Source organism: Micropterus dolomieu, linkage group LG08, assembly GCF_021292245.1.
Source record: "Micropterus dolomieu isolate WLL.071019.BEF.003 ecotype Adirondacks linkage group LG08, ASM2129224v1, whole genome shotgun sequence".
NCBI classification, from domain to species: Eukaryota; Metazoa; Chordata; class Actinopteri; order Centrarchiformes; family Centrarchidae; genus Micropterus; species Micropterus dolomieu.
In genome coordinates, this window is record NC_060157.1 from 14288560 (window position 1) to 14310269 (window position 21710).

The 21710-nt window shown below is 44.5% G+C and overlaps 1 protein-coding gene across 2 annotated transcripts in view; it reads right to left on the bottom strand.

Annotated features, from left to right (window-relative positions):
• Window position 1: 1 nt before the first annotated feature.
• LOC123975879 (zinc finger and BTB domain-containing protein 46-like) overlaps window positions 2–21710 on the bottom strand; it is a 39042-nt gene continuing 17333 nt past the window's right edge. Inside the window, exons 3-6 of one of the 2 annotated variants that reach the window (XM_046057677.1) lie at window positions 15700–15981; window positions 10815–11140; window positions 9375–9417; window positions 6627–9258 (exon numbers count right to left, since the gene is read on the bottom strand). In XM_046057677.1, the coding sequence (XP_045913633.1) occupies window positions 8462–9258; window positions 9375–9417; window positions 10815–11140; window positions 15700–15981 (1448 nt within the window). In that variant the 3' untranslated portion in view covers window positions 6627–8461. Of the gene's footprint in view, window positions 4522–5459; window positions 5636–6626; window positions 9259–9374; window positions 9418–10814; window positions 11141–15699; window positions 15982–21710 lie in introns of those variants that run through there. The other variant, XM_046057678.1, reaches the window with a different exon arrangement.

Consider the following 21710-nt stretch of genomic DNA (forward strand, 5'->3'; position numbering starts at 1 on the left):
GTCTGCTGTGAGATTCTTTATTTATCTTTTATGTCTGCAGGGGATGTTTTAATGACAAATCTTCCAAAGAAAGCAAGGTGGCAATGTGAGATCGATGCAGAGAAGTCATTCCTTTGTGTCTTCTTTCTTTGACTTGTCTTTTCTGCCCCCTTTTGGACAGTTGGTGGTTATGACAACACTAGTCCCTTTAACCCTCCCAACAGGTGTAAAAAAGAAGGCAGAGCATACATTGGTCACTTCTTTACAGCAGCAATTTCAAAATTTATTGAGACTGATTGGTTTTTGCAAATAATAATCAAGCTAATTCTTCCACTAAACATGAAGTTAAAAAGAGGCTTGGCGGCCGGCAGGCTCTGCCCCAACATCAAAACAGGAGGCTCATGGTTGACTGTAAAAATGTTTTGTGATCAGTACTATCAACCGAAAAATATCTGCACAAGAGCACTTAAATCTGCCCAAAACAAAACAGGTGTAAAAACAGGACAGGTTTTTTTGATTATTTAACACATTTTGTTACAAACACAGGTTTATGATAATCATCAATATAAAGTCAGTATCATATTGAACAGTATTCCCAATGAAAATAAACAAAACTCAAGCTTCAAGTGCGACCTTTTACAAATTAAAGACCCTCTGAAACTTGAGAAAATAAATAATATATAATAGCAATATAAATTCATATATATGAAGGTATACACACACATCACTCTTAGTAGAAGAACAAAATGTAAAGTAAAAAGCGCCAATTTTGAAATATAGTATAATATAGATATACCCATATCTATGGCTTCATGATTTGCACGTGTGAATCAAGCTATACAGGCTAAATGAGGATTGCAATTTGTACACGTCTAAGAATACCCATATTCATCTGCAATAGAGCAAATAGTTCCAGTTTTGCATCATGTGGAATGAGACAGTTGTGTGCAGATGCCGAAGACGTCGCTTTGGTATGACAAAATGAGCACAGGCATGCAGTTAAGACCACAGAATCAGGGCACAAAAGTTCATCAACACACAGTGGGAAGGAGAATCTCGTCGCCCATCACGATTTGTCTCTTTGAAGTTTTATCCTCAAAAACAATTTGCACCTCTAATCTGATCGGTCGCATCTCTATCCGTCGACACAAACACATCTCTCACAAGCACACAGGTGAAATGTCATTGAGGCACATATTGAGGGGTTGATGGCAGACGTTTTCCTGAAGTACAACCCAGTATGAGGGAGGACACATACAGTACAGGTCGTGAGAAGAGCGCAGGGGCCGGGGAGTCAGACATACATCCAGATGTCTCTCAGTGGGCTCATCGGCACCACAGGACAGAGATTTGTCACCGATCATGGGCTCCTTCCACACCCACCATTGACATTCATAAAAATCCTACCCCATTGTCTTTTGTCTTTTTTTCACCCAAAAAATTACAACTTTTTTGATAAATGGGTCAAAACAAAACACAATAAATAACAGAAATAAAATAAAGACAGTTGCCAGACATGAAGAAAGCATCACAAATCGCATTGTACTCTTTCTCAGTGGGAGTTAATGGGATGTGCAGTCCATGGCACCTGTAGCAGAGAGGCCTGATGTGTGCAACCAGCACTGGCAACAAAATGTTTCCCAGAGTTACTGCTGCAGTGCTCACTTTCCCTTTATGTAAATGACCTAGAGTCAAGCCAGTAAAACACTGGCAGATAGAAATAGAGCATGTAGACTCAACACTCAGCTGTCTTAGATGAGTGTTCTGCCTGCATGCTGCATTTCTACTTGATTGTGTGTCATGCGAGGCATGAGGCAGTAGAAACTAGAAAAAAGAAAATCAGCTTGCTCTTAAAGATGCGGTCTTCTAAATCTAGCTGGTCCTTTCACACAGCCCTTCATATTCACAATAATACCATAAGATGTGCACCCCCCCCAACATGTGACAAATAGTGACAGGTTCCAAAAAATAAAAACAACCCAACAACAAATCTGTTAACCACAACAATAAATCCAAAAAGCACCTGCACACACACACTGAAACAAAAGCACTTCATGTATACAAGGTACTAGATTGTTTTTGGTTTGATATTAATCAATTAGTGTACATTAGTGATGCAAAAGCGTGTGCTGAATATATGTTTTAATCAATATCTAACAGAGAAGTTTGACAGTGAAATTGTTTTCCCCCTTGGTAAAAAAGCAAATACGACAGAAAAAGAGTAAACTGGCACAAGAAAAGGTTGATAAAAGCCCCATGGCTTGCTGTCCACAACAAGGCAAAGTATAAAAGCTTTTTTTCTCATACAAGATATAAAATGTCAAAAAAAAAGAAAACACAATAAAGCTTAGCATCCAGCACTTAATAATAATTAATAATAGTAACATCAACAACAGTAATCATAGTTCTGATAATCATAAGAAGAAGACACGTCATCTCATCTACCTCACTTGAATTGTCATTAACATAGAAATAATCTTAAGAAATCAATATAGACTTTTTTTTGGGAGACTGGACACTCAAACATTCTTGCATACAAACACCCATCCTGTTCCATCAACACAAAGAGAGAGAGAGGGGGGGGGGGGACTTCTCAAAAATTAGGAATGCACAAACAGGTTTTTCAATAAATAGCTGTTAAAAACAAATTAATATTACACTCTCTACGAATATCAAACTTGGAATTTCAAGCACAATTTTGATCCTCTTCTTTTCGCCGCACAAAGCCAGAGAAAACATATCACCAAAAAGAAAGATAAACCATGAAGATAGTCTGCATATTCTGTGTTGAGAAAATGGAATTACATGACTGACCAAGACAGAAACAGGGGACAAAAAGAAAAGAAATAAAGAACCGTTTTTAATTAAACAAATGGCAGCCCCTCCTTAAGTGTGAGAGACGTGGCTCTCAGGTCCTATCATCGCAACCTCCAGAGACAGCGAGAGAGAAAGAAAGAGTTTATAGTGTAGGTCATGTGGATCCACTGTTGGCAATTTGTGTTGATTTTCCAAACAGGGAAGCAGAAACTGGTGTCCACTTTGTGTATAAAGAGGGTTAAAACTCTTACACTCACCGCAAAAGTCTCTTTCAGTCTCTCTCTGTCTCACACTCACTCGACTCCCCTTGTAAATTCCAAAAATCGTATGTACATTAGTCAAATCTCCAGTATTTGTTGGAATGGATTGATAGAAACTGTGTGGTAAACTTAAGTGAAGAAAAGATTAAGGACCCCACTGAAAGGCATAGGCTATATAAACAGCAATCTGCACAAAGATTCAGTGATTTCTATATCGTGATAACAGTCAAGAGGACATAAAGTATATCCTTAAAGGTAGGTGCGGTCACCGAGTTGTTTAGGTAAGTAAAGATCAGATCAAAAATGTAAACCACGGGTTCAGGGCTTTGATAGGAGTCAGTTGTCATTAAAGTGCAAGTCTGTGGCAGTAGGACTCTGCATCAACAATGTGCCTTTGGGCTGCCGGCTCCTCTGACACACGTAGCTTTGCAATAGATTTAGACTCGTAGAGAGACACTTTCCCCAGAAACATTGCAGCCGAGGTGGGACCAAGACACCCTACCCTCCCCTCCTGGCTATTTCCCTACACTGTCTGTGATCCTTGGTTTCCATGGTGATTGTGATGGCAAACATACAAAGATGCAGTCTAGCGTTGGCCATGTCCTTGGCAGCGTCCTCGTTGATTCCTGTTGTGACAGAGTAGAAAACTACTGGACTCTGGCCTGAACCCTCAAGAAAAAGAAACACAAAAAACACTGCATCAGAAGTAAAGGAGGTAAGCAGAAAAAGCCTTGCACTTGAGCCATCTCTTGACCACTCTTCTTCTACTATGGCAGTCAAGGTTGAGAATAGCCTAAGTGTGTCTGTGTGTTTGTGTTTGCGTATGTACGTGCATTTGAGTGTGTTACTCATAATGGTTTTAGATCATTGTCGCGCATCACCCTACAGCATTTCCATTCAAAGGAAGGCCTGCCCACGGTGGGACGAATGGGTAAAGAGAGCAGAGGATTCTGCCCGAGAGATCATCGCAAGAGATCTTCAGAGATTGGTTGACGAGCCACTAGTGGGAGCCTGACAGGTTCTAGGAGATCCAGGCGAAGTCCCTCTCCTCACTCCCGTTCTGCTGCTCCCCCTCCTGTGCCGAGGAGTCACTTTCCTCCTTTTCATTGTCCAGTGCTCCATGTGCCTCGGTGGCCATCCCCGAGTCCTTCCACTTCCCTCCTTCCTCCTCCCCTTCTCCCATCATCTCCCCGTCCCCTTCGACCATCATCTCCTCCTCCCCGTCTCCGTCACCATCGCACTCCGCCTGGTCATCATGGAAACGATCACCAGGATACAGCTCCTCCTCTGGAGAGATGTCTCCTCCCACCTCCCCGTTGTGGTCCAGCAGCGCCGCCATGCCCCGGCCAGAGCAGTCGGCACAGACACCATGACGACGTGAGCCGTGTTTGATTCCTACGCTGGCTGCTGACATGAAGACCCGGCTGCACACTTTACACACATACTTCTTGTCTTTGCTGTGGACCTGTTGAACGGAAACAAATCATTTTCACATTTTAATTTACGGCAATGATATAACGTCATGTTTTATATTTCCAGTGAATATAATCCAATTAATCTTATTTCCTGCCATATAGAGCCTAAGTCCCTCGCTTCGGGAAAAATATGTACGGTAGTCAATGGCGACAGACAGCTTATTTTTTGATCCTGGTTGAACTGTGCCCTGAATTACACGTATGGTGTTTGTCAATTTAAAAGATAATTTAGTCCAGTTTTACATCAAACTGCGACTTTCATTACTTTTAAATTCACCATCATCATATGTGTAATTTGGAACACAATTCAAACGGGATTAAAAAATTTGTTGTCTCTTGGCATTGACTTGACATATTTTTTCCAAAGTAAGGTCCCATGGCGGTCAACCGGAAGGGGAGAGACTTAGGCTCTCAATACATTGTGTTAACACCTTATTTTGAAAATGTGTATCCTTGAGCTAACTTCACCAAGTCCGATGCAATTTGATAAATTATATTGTATATGGTTTTCGTATCGCGTACAATGAAGACTTCATTGCCTCTCTTCAGGTAAGATTCTCATACTGCAGCACTTGTCTTTGTAAGGAGAGAAAATGACAGAAGAAAGTCGCTTAACCCTGCATCTCAGCTTGCTCTGCTCTGTGTCAGTGGAGTTACCATAAAGACTTGAATACTCGTGCACCCCAATTTAGGCTAGCTTAATCACGTTTCACAAACGAGTGACAGTGGATACACTCCAAGCTGTTCAAGCAAAACACAACGTTAGAGGTCTTTAATGTTATTATGAAAAGTGTAAAAATATTTTCAGTTCATTTTGAAACTATGGCGGAACAAAGTAGACTGTGGCAGCTGCCATAGTCTTGTTGATTAATGGGAAAACCTGGTCTGATTTACTGCCCCCTACTGGTGATCGTATAGCTGCACTCACCAGTGTGTGCCTCTTCATGTGCTCCCTTCTGGTGAACTTCTTGCCACAGATTTCACAGGGGTAGGGCCTCTCACCGGTGTGGGAGCGCATGTGCCTCTTTAGGATGCACTGGTGCATAGCAGAGAAACTGCAGTAGGGGCACTTGAACTTTTTCCGGATGACCGTGAAGTCATTCACTGTGGAGAGAAGGAAGGAGGGGAGGGATGGTGGGGAGAGAAAAAAGGAGAAGAGGGAAAAAAAAATTAGTGTTGAATGAAGCTCGTTTAAACAAACCGAGACGTCACTTTTCAGTTATTACATTTAATTAGCGGCAAGGTCTAGAAATGTACCATCAATTCCCATGGCCACCCCAATCCCAGTCAAAGCTACAGTTGCCCTGGCAACAGCTCTTCCTCCATACTAAAGCAATAAAGGCAAAGAGATACTATAAACACAACACAACAGTCAGTCTGCCTTAGTTGCTCTAGAAGGTCTCTGCTATGGACAGCAAAAAACACAGACAGACAAACAAAGACAATGACAAGTAGGTTTGGAAATAAAATCACACACACAAAGGGAGGCTTCAGCAAAAAATAAATAAAACCAACAAAAACTACTGATAATACCATGTCCCAATCTTCTGGAGAGGTCTGGTAAGCCAATTATCTCAAGGTCTAGACTTAAATAGTAGTTAAGCCAGGTGAAGGGCATCCAAGTAAACAGATGCTGTGTGTGTGTGTGTGTGTGTGTGTGTGTGTGTGTGTGTGTGTGTGTGTGTGTGTGTGTGTGATGTGCAAATGTGTGCGCAACTTTACAGTCAAGGCATATAGTACATGATCGTAAGAGATCAGTACACAAGCACAACACACACTAATGCAAATACAGGAGAGGGGGGGTGGGGGGTTCAAACACAACAGTTCAGGGTTATATGCTTTAAGTGATACAATATAATTACCTCCAAATCGACTTCTGCTCTGATTAAACATTCGACAGCACAAAAACATGCAAGCACACATCAACTGCACAACAAGATTTGAGTATCGTATTCACATTTTTGAAGGGTGGCAAGTTAGAATGCAAAGACAGAGACAGGGATTTTGTGATTGTGTGAATGTGCGCCTGACACACATACACACTCACATAAAACGACAAAAACTACAGAGAAGTTTTCACATTTTCCCATCACAGTTTAATTACAACTACAAGCAGAATATCATCCTGTTTAGAAAAGCACATACAGTACAGTACATGGGGTTTTGTCAGTGAGAAAATTCATAATCTAGAATAGGATATCTTTCAATATTTACAACAACACACAACAGCAGCACAGTATTTGCCATTTCCCCTCAATGGCTAGCTCTGCCGAGTTCCTGATTAGTTCCTGACTTCTCTGAGCCTGCCAGTCTGTTTCAGCTGCTGGCAGGGACAGAGTGTGCTACCTGAGAAATGGAATTTTGTATTAGAAGGGTAGAAGGGATTTGGCATTCGGGAGTTCCCTGTGTATACACAACAGCAAGGGGATATATTCCCAATCGTTCCCTAGTTCTGCTTTTACTGAGCACACAGAAATCACAGTTCAGTGTGTTGGGAGTGGCCATGGAATATTAGAGGAAACACAGGTGGTTGTCTTCCCTTTGGGTGTAGTATTCACAGTATGGGTGTACACAATAAACTTTAATACCAGAGCTGTGTCAAGAAAATATCTTGGTTTCTAGTCATAGGGTAAAGGCCTGCTGTAAACTCAAGGGAGAAAATGTTGGCAGAAATGGGTGTGAATTTACATTAGCAATGATTTTGAAGCCAGTGTTCATTCTGATTCCAATATCCTGCGGCTCTGCAACACCCTCCGCCTCACTCTGCCTTTCGCAATCTCCCTTTTTCCTCTCCTGCGTTTCCCATTTGTCTCCCTTGATCCTCCATTTTCTACCCTGTGCTCACAACCACACCATCATCTGTCTGCAGCGGTGACATCACTAAGCTCAAAAAGGGCATCTGCCCCTTGGTCCCCACTTCCTCTTCAGATGAAGGGTCAGGGGTTAAGAAGGGCCGGAGCCATGAAGGACCAATTACTGTCCAACTCTAGCCACACTGAGCCACTCAAAGACTTACAGATCTGGGACTAAGGAGATGGACAGAGGGAGAGAGAGAGAAAATGACACCACCCAACCCCCATCTGAGCTGCTACTGGGCTATTGTTTTAGCTAGCTTTGTCTCGTTTGGCACATCCCCTCCATCTGCACAGATCTGACAGCACTGACTGTAGGTAATCATGTCAGACTGATGACAAGCTTCTACGTGTCCAGTGGAGGTGGAACTGATATAATGACTTTGTTTTTCTTTTTTCATTGAGTTTAATGTTTTTTTTATTTTTATATTCCATTAAGTTTTATGCAAATTTTTAATATCAATAATTAATAGGGGCACTACCCTTGGCAACAGATACAGTTTCCTTTGGATCGTTATTCTGCTCTCATGCTGCAATTCTGAAAAGTTCCTGCAGGTGGTGTGGTTGTGTGTGCTGTGAGCCACAGTAATGCCTGGCAGATATGAACTGTGTCTGAGTGTCTTTGTGCCCCTAATGCAGGGGTGGACACAAAGATAAAGATCTCTCTGCCTAAAAAGGAGAGAAGAGTTTAGTCAGACTGGTGACTGGCGACAGAGAACCAGACAAGTGGTTTAGGTCTGGGAGGTGGAAATACGCCCCCCCGTCTCTCCACCTGGCACCGCAATGGAAAGTAGTACACCTGGTTAGGGTTCCAATCAATGCACACTCAAACTATTCACAAACCTAAAGATAATTTAAAAAACAGATCTACATATAAGTTCAGTCAGTTGTTTAAACAGATTAGCTTTGCATAGTAATTGTGCATTATTGACATGTAAGCTGTCAATTCATGGTTAACCTGTTTAAAAATAATATAAAAGCATTAAAATTTGACCAGTTGTAAAAAAAAAAGTGTCCATTTAAAATCACGTCAACAAACATTTGATTGTAAAAGGAATTCTTCCCTCTAAACCCAGTCTCAATTTTCCACATTGATACTGAGATTATGATTGTCAACTTTCATCTCTTGAGAAAGCCACCACAGTGAATCTATCCCCCCACCCTGAGACGTTTCCATCCCAGTGCTGCCTCCCAGTATAGGTCCTGGCATTGACCCCACCTGGCAGCACACTTTAACATGTGTCGCCAGGTTTTTCTGGGTGCTAAAAGCCTTGGCACAGGCAGGGCAGACATGCCCTCTCTCTTTGGAGTGCACGGAGGACAGGTGTCTGTGCAGGTCTGTGCGGTCTCGGAAGTGTTTCAGACAATACACACACTGCATCAGCTTCTTCTTGAGGTGAACGGTCTTCTCGTGTCGGTCTGCGTTGGATTTGAGGGTGAAGCTGGCGGGGCAATGGGAGCAGAGGTAGCGGCCCGGCGTAGGCTCGGCCAACGCAGGGCGGTAGAGAGACCGTTGGAAGAGAGGCTGGGATTGTGACTGGTGATGGGGCTGGGTAGGTTGGTGGGGCAGACTCTGCAAGCTTGGCCAGTCCAGGGACAAGGCCATCAGAGATAGGGTGTGGCAGTACTCGTGTTGCCTGAGATGCTCCAGGCTGCTGAACAGCCGTTTGCACAGGGAGCAGGCGAACCCCTGTGAGGGCCAGGCACCGAACTCCGGCAGGTCTCTTTTCCCTGACCCAGCATCTTGGCCCACCACCATCAGCCCTTTAGTCCCTCTGCCAGCCACGGACACTGACACAGGCACAGTCAAGCCACCAGCATAGCTCTCCTCTCCCATCTGATCCCTCTCGACAGGAGACTGGTCACCTTCCAAAACTGAGATAGCGAGAAGGAGAGTGAGAGTGAAAGTGAGAGAAATAGAGGAAGAACAAAAGGTACAAACTCTCTCTTAAGTTTTCTAGGCACGACACCTTTAAAGCCTAAAACCATACCTGGGCTGTATTCCTTCACGTCTTCTTTGTCTTTTACCCCCTCCTGTCGGCACAAAACATCCCGTTATGTCACACACACATGCACATTTATACAGCGTGTATGGAATGTTGTCTGGGCATGCAGGAGGCAGGCAGGTGAGACAAGCTGTGAAGACTACCTGTTTTTTAATCACACATGTGAGAAACACAGAGAAACAAAAACATGCAAACAGAAAAGGAAAAAAAATGAGGGAAGAGAAATGACAGATCAGAATGATTTAAAGACACAGATAAATTGTTAAAGATAAGCAGGCAAAAACAGAAAAACTCTTTGAAATAACTGACGGTTCCTGGATGCTAGGGCGGTCCTATGACACTTAGAATGAGCAGTTAGGTTGATCTACAGTATTCACAATATGATATGCACCTGTCCCCTCTCTTTCCTGTCAACCTAACTCTAGTCTTCCCTCCATCTACTCCATGCTCCTGCCATTCCTCCACCCCCCCTACCCATTTCCTCGGCCCCTACACTCCACCTCCTCCTCCTCCTCCTCTCTAAGAACAGAACACCATGCACTGGGCAAACAGATGGCTTGTCCGTAGAGATAGGGAGGCTTGTTGGGAGGCAGGTCCGCTGAAATCAAATGCTGCTCCTAAATGCTCACCCGCACACACGGCGTACTCACGCAGACTGGCACAAAACTCACATCCACACATGCTCACACACACACGCCCACACACACACACACAGACACACACAAACTGAACAGAACAAACAATTTCCTGGGCTGCGAGAGCAAACCTCTCATTGTCTACTTGTATTGATTCTACTCTAGTCTCATCTCACTACCTTCCCCGTTATCTGCCATCTCTAAGCACGCGCTGCCTTTGTGACTAGATGTGTCATCTCTAAAGTGACCACTATAAAATACATTACCGCTATTGCTGAGCAAAGACTCTTGGTTTGGGCGGTGAATTTTGGGTCTAGCTATATTAAAAAAGATTATATGAAAAGGGAGACAAGAGTGAAGAACTGGAAATCTGAAAGGAAGAGAGCACAAACAAAGCACACAGAAAAAGAAGGACAAACAAAAGAAAACAGCGTTTCTCCTCCAGTGTCGCAGGAAATATGCCAGATTCCACAGAGACAGTGAGACACAGAGAGGGGTTGAGCGGTGATGTGCTTGTGTATGTAAAAAAGACTTTTCAATGATGAAAAATAACCCCATTAACCTCCACTTCTCCTCATAAAGACCCACAGCCCCACCCTCCCCCCACGTCACTGGTCACTTTATATTCACCATCACCTCAACCCCTCTCAGTGTGTTTGCAGATACAAGGTGAAGCTGCCCCCTGGATGCTTATCTCCACTCACTCACTTACAAACATTTATCAGACTGGAGAAGCGGTACCCAGAGAACAGCCTCTGCCCTAGAGATGAGCCAGGCTCTGTATGCTTACCTCAGGCACGGCGGAGGGCTCCGGGCCCTTGGGGGCCTTTTCCATGTCTGACCCTTGTGAGCGCAGCGGGGGTGCCCCAGCCCACAGACCGGGGGCCTCCAGGGGCCGGGGCTCAGAGGGATACAGTGGCGTGGGTTGGATGGGTGGGCAGTATGCTGATGTTGATGATGGCGGTATTGGTGGTGGTGAAGATGATGATGGTGGAAGATGAGGAGGAAGAGGAGGAAGAGGAGGAGGAGGAGAGGAGCCAGCCCCCTGTTTGTTATGAATAGTGGCCCCTGTGGCCCCTGGCCGGAGCGTGCTGCAGTAGTTGTTGGAGCGGAGCCCTGAGGAGCACAGGAAACGAGTCTCACCCACCCACTCACGTACAACTGCAACTCTGCTAGCAGCTGGCCACCAGAACACAACGGGAGAGAGTGGGCAGGGGGGCACATAGAGGCTGCCAGTGCTACACTATCAAACACTATGGAGAGGGGGAGGAAGAAAAACTCTGAAGTTTCACTTTCCACCAGCCGAGGGGAAAGGGTTAGGGCTTCTCTTCTCGCTTTCTCTCTCTTTTTCTTTCGCTCCTCTGCTCTCCTTCTCCTTCCACCCACATGCGTGCGCAGAGGATGGCAACGTGTGTGTGTGTGTGTTTTGCGAGAGAGAGTGTGCATGTGCTGTCTGTGAGCGAGTATAATGCATATAAGGAGAGGGCTCGAGGATCCTGTAGCGTGGAGGGAGATTGTTTTGGAGAGGAGCCATCTTGCAGCTTAAGTGAAGACTTTTTGTACACGGAGGGTAAAGGACGACTATATCGACCATGTAAGATGTTTACCAGCAACAAGTTGAGGCATGCTGGATGGAGAATCTCAAATTTCTAGCAGAGCCTTTAGCTCTCCATAACTATTCACACAGTAGCTTTTTTTCCTGATACTCAGAGTGCATCTCTTTTTCTTATAGTACATATGAATCAAAGAATGTGTGGCAGGTTGTTCTGGATTGTGTGTGTGCGTATACGAGTATGTGCGAGTGTGGGCAGCGTTTTGGGGAATGTCTCCAGAGTTATGCAGTGGGTTAGCCATTCATTGCCCTCCTCTGCACAACAGACAGAATCACACAACCATGAGGCTCAACCGTGGACGGATTCCTGGAATGTTAAACTACCGCGCCCGAAACTCCCCACTCCCACTTACTGAGAGCACACATATAAATGCTCAACTCCCCATCTCCTCTTCTCCCCACCCCCAGCAGCGGCGGGAGGAACAACAGTAACAGGGAAGAAGAAATGGAGACAGAGAGTAAAGGGATGAGCTACAGGTGAGACAGAGCAGCTCATTAACAAATGGTGCTCCGGCAGTGGACACTTCTTAGGAAATGGAATAACTATGTCGGCCGCGTTAAACAGCCTTGGTTCAAGCCTCCTGAAGAATTCCGACATACGACTATAATTTTTTTGCAAATCTTGTCCCACTGAGTTTAATATTGCAGTCGTGTCTGGCAAGCTGTAAAGAATACAAATAACAGCAGGCTGACTCACTGCACAGCAACAAGAGTGAAAGAAATAGAAAAGAGGAAAAATATATGAATGTGGAATAACTGAATTACTTAAACACGAAAAGATGGTGGAGGAACTAAAATACAACCTGTGTCCTCTCCTTCACCTGCCACCACAATGGGATCAGGACTTATACGGTCTGTTAAGGGAAGCAATTATTCTAATGTTACTGACCAATTGCCTATAGCTAATCAACTAAAACTTGGTAAGTCTATTAGAGGGAAATAGCCAGGCTTAATGATGGCCTGTTAGCAATGATCTCTGGGCAGTTTTACTCTCCTTTTACTGTTAAAAAAAAAAATGATGAAGAAAAGCAAACTTGGCTTTCTGATATGTATCTCCTGCAGGTTATATATATATATATATATATATATATATATCCCACTCCCCGATTTAAAAGTTATTACTATCTCTTGTGTATTGATTCTACTTTTACAATGACCATTACTGCTCTTCCTTTCCTCTTGTTTTCAAAAAGAGATGCAAAGGTGTTTGTTAGGATCCAAATGTTAAAGTCTCTTGCAACAGACTGGCAAAGTTTGTATCACAATCATAAATAAAAATCATAAAACCACTGGAGAGTAGCTATGAAGCCACTGGGAGCTACTGTACAGGGAGAGTAAATTTTCAAAAGTGGATGTGAAATGATGAGGGCAGGCAGTGGAGAGAAAAGTTCAATAATGTCAGTATGATCCCTATAGTTAATTGGATGTTCTTCACAGCCGGTACGTGGAGGACAGGTTTGTGTGCAGGATGGTCCTATGAAATCCGATGTTTGGGATTGATTGTCTGACGCACAAAAGGGGCAGCGGGGCCAAATCCCAATGATCTTAATTGGATTCAGGAGGCTGATTGACGTACAGGCTGGTCACTATATGTTCTCCATGGCCCATGCAAAGGATAGCAAAGAGGGAGGGCTGTGCATTTGAATTGTAAGCCCTGTCAACAAGTTGAGGTATTCAGTAGTTACGCTGTAGTACATTGATTCTCCGTTTGGGCCGATTTTTGGATGTATGGATCTTCTAGGAGAAACATGATTTATTAAACAGCCAATTATAGAGAAAGAAAGAGAGAATGGGGGGGGGCAGATGCTGTATGTCAAGGCCCTTTGCTGATATTCAGTGGTCTCTCTTGAATTGGGCCAGGTGACCTTGCTCTACCTACTCTCTGCCTAGATCAATACTTTCCCAGGATTTTAAACCGCCATACTTTGATACAGCTGAAGTAAAAGAGGGGGAAAGAGACAGGAGTGAGACAAATACGGAGGAACTACAGGAACCGGCCAGAAGGGGAGAGAGGGAGGGGAGAGTGTGAGGGATGAGTGTTAAGGAGGGGTGAAGGAGAAATAAATGGAGGGAGGGAGGGATGGATGCCGTGAGGAGGAGTATGGGAGGGAAAAAAAAGGACAGGAAGGATGTTAAGCAGGGGTGAAGGAGAAGCAGGGAGGAGAACAGGAGGAGGGGGGAAAGAGGGCTGAATGGAGGGAGGGAGGCAGGGAGCAGCGATCTGTCAAACCAGGCAGACTTATCCTCCGCCCAGTAATCTGAGGTACAGTGTTTGTTTATTTTCTGTCCTCATTTAGACACAGTGACAGACCCGGGGAGGGAGGGGATGTTGCTGGCCATCTCGACAAGCCCATTTCCCCAACCCCTATTGTGCAGGGAATTCAAAATAAGGTTCGGCTAACCAAAAACCTCCCAGACGTTTCTTTGGTGACAACTGAAATACAGCTATAAGACTCATTCAGCGTGTTTTTTCCCTATGCAGGGAGCAAATGATTAACATTCTCTGAATTCTCCAAATTTCCTATTCATATAGTCAAGGCTGTAAAGTGTGAGTGTGTATCAAAAAGCCTCTCCTTCTCTTTTCTGGAGCTTGTGAGGCTGTCTATCTGTGCTGTGACAGCATCTGATTCTCCTCTTTAAGCCAACAGAAACATCTCAATCCCACACATTTAACACTTACACAAAAGGGGTGATGTGATGGGACGTGCGTGTGTGAGCGCGTATGTGCAACTGTGAAAGTGTGTTTTGGTCTATTCAGTCTTGGCCCTGTCTTTTATTTTGTAGGTGAGTGGGGCTCAACTCAAAAGGCCTGACTAGGCTCGGAGTTGTACCCTTCCTTTGCTTTTCTTCCGCTCACAAAGACAGGCAGAACTCGGGACAAAGGATCCAATTACTAGCCAGTAAAAGCAAAGAAACACACACACACACACACACAAATGTGCCCACGCGGACGTGGACTGAAGCAAATATACGCTCATGCTGGCATACACAAAGAGATACACACTTAGATACACTGACAGTTTAACACCCTCACTGAAGGCAAAAAAATAGAAAATTAAGAAGGAAAACATGGACAAAAGCACAAATAAGGATGTTTATTGATCTAATATTGATGTAATTAGCAAACGGTTTATTCTAAAGCAAGTGGAGGCTTTAAGTGAAACATATTAGCTAATATAAGTTATTTTGTTATGTGAACTATATGGTGAGATTTTCAGACTCTCAAAGAATGGAGGAACGTCGTTGAAGGCTTAACACACATAAACATTAAACTATTCACATATAGGTTGCATCATCAATTAAAAAAAAAGAAATTTCATGGTAAACAAACACTTGAATAAAGCATTTATTTTCTCTCTCACAAACATCACATTTCTCTATCATAGATGAATGTTTCAGTGGTTATTCTTTGGAAGGGGCCATCCTTTTAACAGGATGTAGAGGTTTGTGTGGTAGTAGTTGTGTAGAGCAAATCGCTGCATCTTTGTCTGTGCTGAAATACAGTAAGTAAATAATATCTGAACAGTTCCTGCAGTTCCGTTGTGTTATTTTGCTGCTGTGAAATACAGCCGTAGACACACTGATACGCACAAAGAAGCTGTCACATAAAAACCAAACAAATTTTCTCACGACAGCGAGAGCGATCCCAGCAAAATGTTCTCTCACTGAGTCACTGCTGACTAGTCATCGCTGGCATTGCCACACAAACCACACACTCAAGTGGCACCACACACATGTGCACGCACGCACGCACGCACGCACGCACGCACGCACGCACGCACGCACGCACGCACGCACAAGCATGCATTCAGAGTTATTCAAATACAGAGGCTGATGAGGAAAAATACAGAAGATACTCATGTCAAAAGCGATCAAGCCTGTATGTTTTATGTCTCACAGGTGACCACATGAGCAGATACTCAAAAACACACTAGTAGATTCAAAGCAGTTTGTGTGTACCTGGGTTGTAAGTTTTAATGAGGTGTGTGGCTGGCTGTGTGTGTGTGTGTATGTGTGGGCTTAACAATCAGTGTGAGCACAGTGTTAGTAAATAGCAACTTACAAGACAGGGAGTGTCCTCCTTTGGGCAGGTACTCATACAGCAAGGGGTTATCATCTCCCATCATCTCAGCCCGCAGCGACAGCAGACTGTTCTTACTCATCAGTGCCGCCTTCAGATTGGCTACAGATGAGATTGTGCCACCCCCAGCTCCTCCCCCAGCATCCTCTGATTCATTGGAACCCAGGTAGCTGGGCTCTGTGGTGAGAGCCTCTTCCTGTTTGAGGAAGAAGTCGAGGCGCTCACCGCGGCTGTCTGAGCTGTTGGGTTCGGTCACGTCTGCCCCTGAATAGAGATGAAGTAACAGAAGATGGGTGAGGCTCTGCTGTCCTTCTGCAACCATCACTGACTGACATTAAAATGGCTTTTTAAAACCAACCCAAACTAAAGCAGGGAAATTCAAGTAGGTGGTAAAAGACAATGCCTTACAACATTTCACACAATGCTGTTTTGAGGGAATACATGCTTCTCTTTAGGGTTAAAATCCTGCCACTCTTGGATTTGTGAAACCCTAAATAGGAATAGTGGTTGAGCTATAAAACCCTAACATTGTACTTTAATAGTTGTCACTTTGTCAATTTAAAGGTTTCACCCGACAGTGATAGCAGCTTGAGCAAAAAATAAATAAATAAAAAACCCAAAAAACACCATATTAAAACAATTCTTTCAAACCTCTCAGCCGACTCATCGTTTACACTGGGTGATTTCGGTTGCGTCTACCAACACGTCACTGCTCTGAATCATCTCTCCCTCTCTCCTTGACTCCCTAACATACCTCATCATCACCAGTAAACAAAAATACAGGGAGATCATAAGGAGACAGCGAGAGAGAGAAAGGCAGACGCAGACGTGGTGTGTGCGTTAGGTCTGTGTGTTTAGCCGTCAGTGTCGTTGAAAGCGGAGCATGTAGAGAAGCTGTCAGCAGTAGACATGTCGCTGGAGGTTCCACTGTAGATCTACAAGACTGTCAGGCCACACTGCTGACAACAGCTCCGCTCAACACAAACATACACAAATACGGACACACAGGCACACTTTCATTGCCTCCTAATTGACATTTAACTGATGACAGGTTGCTTTCTCTAACAAAGCCGGAGACAAAAATACACACCACGCACATCACAAGCTTAGAGATTTTTAAAGAATGGCTTGTCTACACTTAAAACAAACACACACAGACTTCTTAGTACTAATGCATACTTGCGAGTTGCTTAAGGGGTGTGTGTATGTGTGTGTGCGCATAATTGTGTGTGACTGTTCTGGACAGAAACCTTATGACATCCTAATATATAAGTCTACCGTTCCACAAAGCCCATGCGGTGACAGCTGAAATCACACTTAAAGCTAATGGGGGATAAACAAAGTGAAGACAAGAAATAGGGGTGATGTGGGGGCGCGGAGAACAGAAACAGGTGGAAGAGCAAAGGAGTGAAAAAATAAAATGGATGCAAGAGAACAAAATAGCCCTATTGTCCATTTTAACTACAGTCAGGTAATGCTAAGTGTTTCCTGTGCAGTCTAGTGCTCATCTGCTGCAGGGGGAGTCAAGGTGACAGCGACAGTAGTTTGCTTCCACGTCTGGAATACCGATGGGTATGCAGCCTCTTCCCAGCAATGTTGACCACTCTGTCTGACACTGTCAGTCATTTTTCATGCACAGTATAGATAAATGATCGCAGATCAGATGGATAGATACACACTCTGCACATACACACATAGATCTAAAAAGGTGTAGAGATAGGAGTGAGATATTGAGGTTGGGGGGGGGGGGGGGGGGGGGGGGGGGGGGGGGGGGGGGGGGGGGGGGGGGGGGGGGGGTGACAGATAAGAGTGACATACATACGAAGTAATCAGCGGCCATCGAAACTACTAGCAGACACAGAGGAAGATATAAAAAGAGGAGATAAAGTAGGAGGGATGAAGAAAGAAGAGAGGAGTCACGGACAGAGTGAGATAGAGAAAGAGAAAAAAAGGCAGGGGAGTGTAGAAGCGGGGGTGTTGAGCTGTGGAGGAAGCACAGAAGATACACACAAAACACACACTCATGCATCCACGCACACCCTCGTCCCACCCGCACAAACACACACACAAAGTTAATTAAGGAGGGGGTGTAGGGGTTGGCGCAAGGGGCATGAGGTGCAGGAATTCATTAGAGCTCTGCCCCCTCCTTCAGTGGGCAGCCCAGCAGCCACAGGAGTCAATCAATAACATAGATCTGCTGTGGGCCAACAACAAACACACACACATGCACACAAACACACACACACACACACACACACACACACACACACGTACATGGAGAAAGAAGAGGAAGACAAATGGAAGGAGAGGATGCGAAAAGGGAGAGAGAGAAAAGAGGGTCACCTCTGACCCCTATCTCCCTCCACTCATCTGTCCATTGGAAGAGTGAATGACCCCTGACCACTTTTCCCAGCATCCCCTGGACACGTGCATCTACAGATGGAACATGTCCGCCCTCCTCGCAGTCATACAGTAACAATGCTTCAGTCACACGTGGCAGATTAAATGGCAGAGTTGTGGAAAAGTGATTGCTTCATGATTTCCGCGCGCATATCATGAAGGTGTGGCATTAATATCAGTGTTCTGGGCATTAGGGAAAGGTATCTTTCTCTGTCCTGCTGACACACTCTGCTGTGCAACATACAGTATTCTGCTTTCTGAGGATTTAGCCACATTTCCGAGACTAAGCATGAGATATAAGAAATTAGTATTCAGCTGACCACAAACAGGCTTCCGCACCAAATAATCGGAATATACTACATAATCCTTTACTTATGTAAGCTTTATCGGGCCCTGCATAGATGGTGTGTTACTTAAACCTCATCCTGTTCCGACAGATAAAATCATTTACCGCACCAGAAACAGTCGCACCTAATCCCATGCACGAAGCTTATGGATTTCATCATACGTGTGCTGGGTTTTGTTTAGGATTTGCAGACACACATATTGTGATGTCTTTCAGAGGCAATAGGTTTATCTGTGGTTAGGACGCTGTTGTTACATCATTCCTTTGTGCACATAGGCTGAGGGTTAACATACTGGTTGTCATGAGACAACCTATGAATTTCAATGGCATGGGATATGACTTTGAACGGCATGGTCAGATAGAAAAAAACAATAGCATGTTCTTCATCTTTTTTAGCCCTTTCTTCTGTCTTTACAGTGCACCGGTCTCTGTACAGTGAAGGGAATTTTCATTTTCCCCTTCATAAAAGAGTCCGAATAATTTAGATTTCTGCTTTCTGAAGAGATCCTCCGTTTAATTTGGTTGCCATGGTAGCCGGGCACCCTTGGCTTCAACATTTATGCTAAATAAAACCCCCTTTTAAAAAGGAGAGACAAATATGTGGAAATGGTGGTTCTCTTTGTTCATGTGTGTGTTTGCGCATGTGTGTGTGTGTGTGCGCGTGAGCGATGCTGCAAGCTATGTGGGGGCTTGAGTGGGAAAAAGCACAAGCGCAATAAGACTTGCCTTGGAATAAAAGATATGTGTGTTGAACTATACTTCAAATGTGTTGTGAGGGATACTGCATTTATCATCCATTGAGAGAGTTACAGCTAATGGATAGAAGATACAGTTTTATGTGCTGTGGTTGGAGGCTGCACTGTACATCTGAGCGAAGTGTGTTTGTGTGTGTGTGTGTGTTTCACAAGGGGAGTTGTGTTATTAGAGAGCGTGCTTTGACGCAGTAAAAAGGAGGAGAGAAAAGGCCTGAAAAGGGAGTGAAGGGTCAGCTGACCCAGTTTGACCTCTGATCTTCTGTTCTGATTGCGCTCAAAGAGTGTGTCCGTGTGTGTGTCTTCTCAAATGCCTCCTTCCCCTCTAAATGAAGCCAAACACTATTGTGTGAGGGAGTTTCCACTTTCCAAAGATACAGGTTTTTCATAGATAAATGGATGAACAAATGTAAATGGACATACACCCGCTACTCGTGCAACACACACGGTACCTGGCTGCCGATGGACACACTCCTTTCACACCTCCAGTCTTACACACACACACACACACACACACACACACTTCAAATCAACAGAGACAGTAGCCAAACACAATGGAGAGAAAAAGTCCAGGGTGGTTAAGCAATGAGTTACTGAGGCTTGTCGACCACAAGAGAGCTGTCAGAGAAGAAAGTCGGGCTTGTGTGCATGTTTGAGTATGGGAGTGCAAACAAAAGAGAAAGACTCTCTCACTGTGTATCTTTGTGTGTGTGTAGTGTGTGTGTGTATGTGTGTGACAGAGAAAGACACAGAAAGAAGCCTTGCCCCAAGTCGGCCTGGTTAATGGCTCGGCCAGCCTGAGGTTGAAGACAAGGCATTATAAGAGCTGTGTTGTCACAAGCCACCGCCGCACGGCGTATTGTCGACGCGACATTACAGCGACATGCTTCCAAACGAGAAAACGCAAGTCTCTCCTTCACCTTTTTTTTCTCTTGCACAAACAGCTCCGAACGCTACGCTGTACATGTGATTAGTGTGTGTTTGTCCTCGAGTGGACAAAGAGGGGAGGGAAGGTGGAACTTGCTTCCTCAGCATGCCAGAGTTTGAGAGGGTAAAAAAGTAATTTCAGCCGAGAAGGGGGAGTAAGGCACTAAAACAGCTCAAGAATTCAGAGGCAATTTAAAAAGCAGTGTGGGAGAGGGGAATGAAAAAAATGCTGGGTTAAAAAGGAGGGAGGATGGAAAGTAAAAGAGGTTGTTATTCTCTCCCTCTCTCTCTTTCTCTCTGTCTTCCTCTGACTTGCTCTCTCTGTTGTTTTTAGGGACTAGCCGGGCCACAACCTCCAGGAGAGATAGGGAAGGGTGGGTGGGTGGTGGTGGGGTGTGTGGATAGGGAGGGCAAGCATAAATCAAGCAGAGCCTGAAGGCTTTAGCAGAGGGAGGGACAGAGGGAAGAGAGTGGTAAAGGACAGGCAAGAGAGAGAGAGAGAGAGAGAGAGAGAGAGAGAGATGGTGGTACTGCTGGGGGGCTCAGAGAAAAAGAGAGAGTGTGGGTGGAGGGGAGGAGAGGAGAGAAGAGAAGAGGAGTACAGCGATTGCAAGAGTGGTGGGGTGAGAGGTGGACGGTGGGGTGATGGAGTGTGGGTGGGTGGGTGAGTGAAGGGGGAGTGAGGAGAGGTGAGGGGGAGGTTACAGAGGCTGTGGGAGGGAGGGCGGTTAGTGACGGTGGGGGTGAGCAAGTGAGTGTGTGAGAGTACGTCTACAGTAAGCCAGCTAAATAAAAAATAAAAAAAGAAGCATGTTTTCCTCTATGTTTTGGCCCACTACCGCATGTTGGTGATTTTGACACCCAAAAACAAAGCTTTTCAAAAACAGTCTCACAAGAGTGCTTGTGTGTATGCTCAGAAATTAACACTACACATCTACAAGATACAAGTAAACACATGAGCAGAAGGGGAATAATATCTGGATGTGAAGCCTTGAGGCCACTGTTATCTCGTTAACAATATAGCTTGTAACCTGTTGGCATGTTTCGTTACATGCGCATTTGGCAATTGGAAGATATTTTCGGCCAGGTCTGACTGGCGCTGCCTTGTGGATATACTTTAATAGGCCTGGTCACGCCAGATAAAGGACACAGTCTGTCGCTTGCGAACTAACTAGCCAGCCTGGCAAGTGTTAGTCAGTCAATAGCTCCCCGAGCCTTTTGCTAAGTTCCTACAGTTCATTCAAGATTTGTTTATACCATTGACTCCTCTCCCATAACTGTCTGCAAACCTTTTCTTTTTTGAAGAACAGATAATACTCTGAAAAAGTCAACTTTTATTAAATTTTCTGTTGATTCAGATCCTCTATTTGTCAATATCACACAATACAACATTGGAGTGCAGCACAGTTAAAGTTGGAGCACAGGACTTTTACATGTACGTCCGTTACATTCAAGCAAGGTCACACAATGCGGATTATATAGTATACCAGAGTTTTAAATGTGGTGTCTGTGGCGACATTTCCGCACTGGCACACCGCTAGTGATGCGTTTATGTCAAACAGCTATGA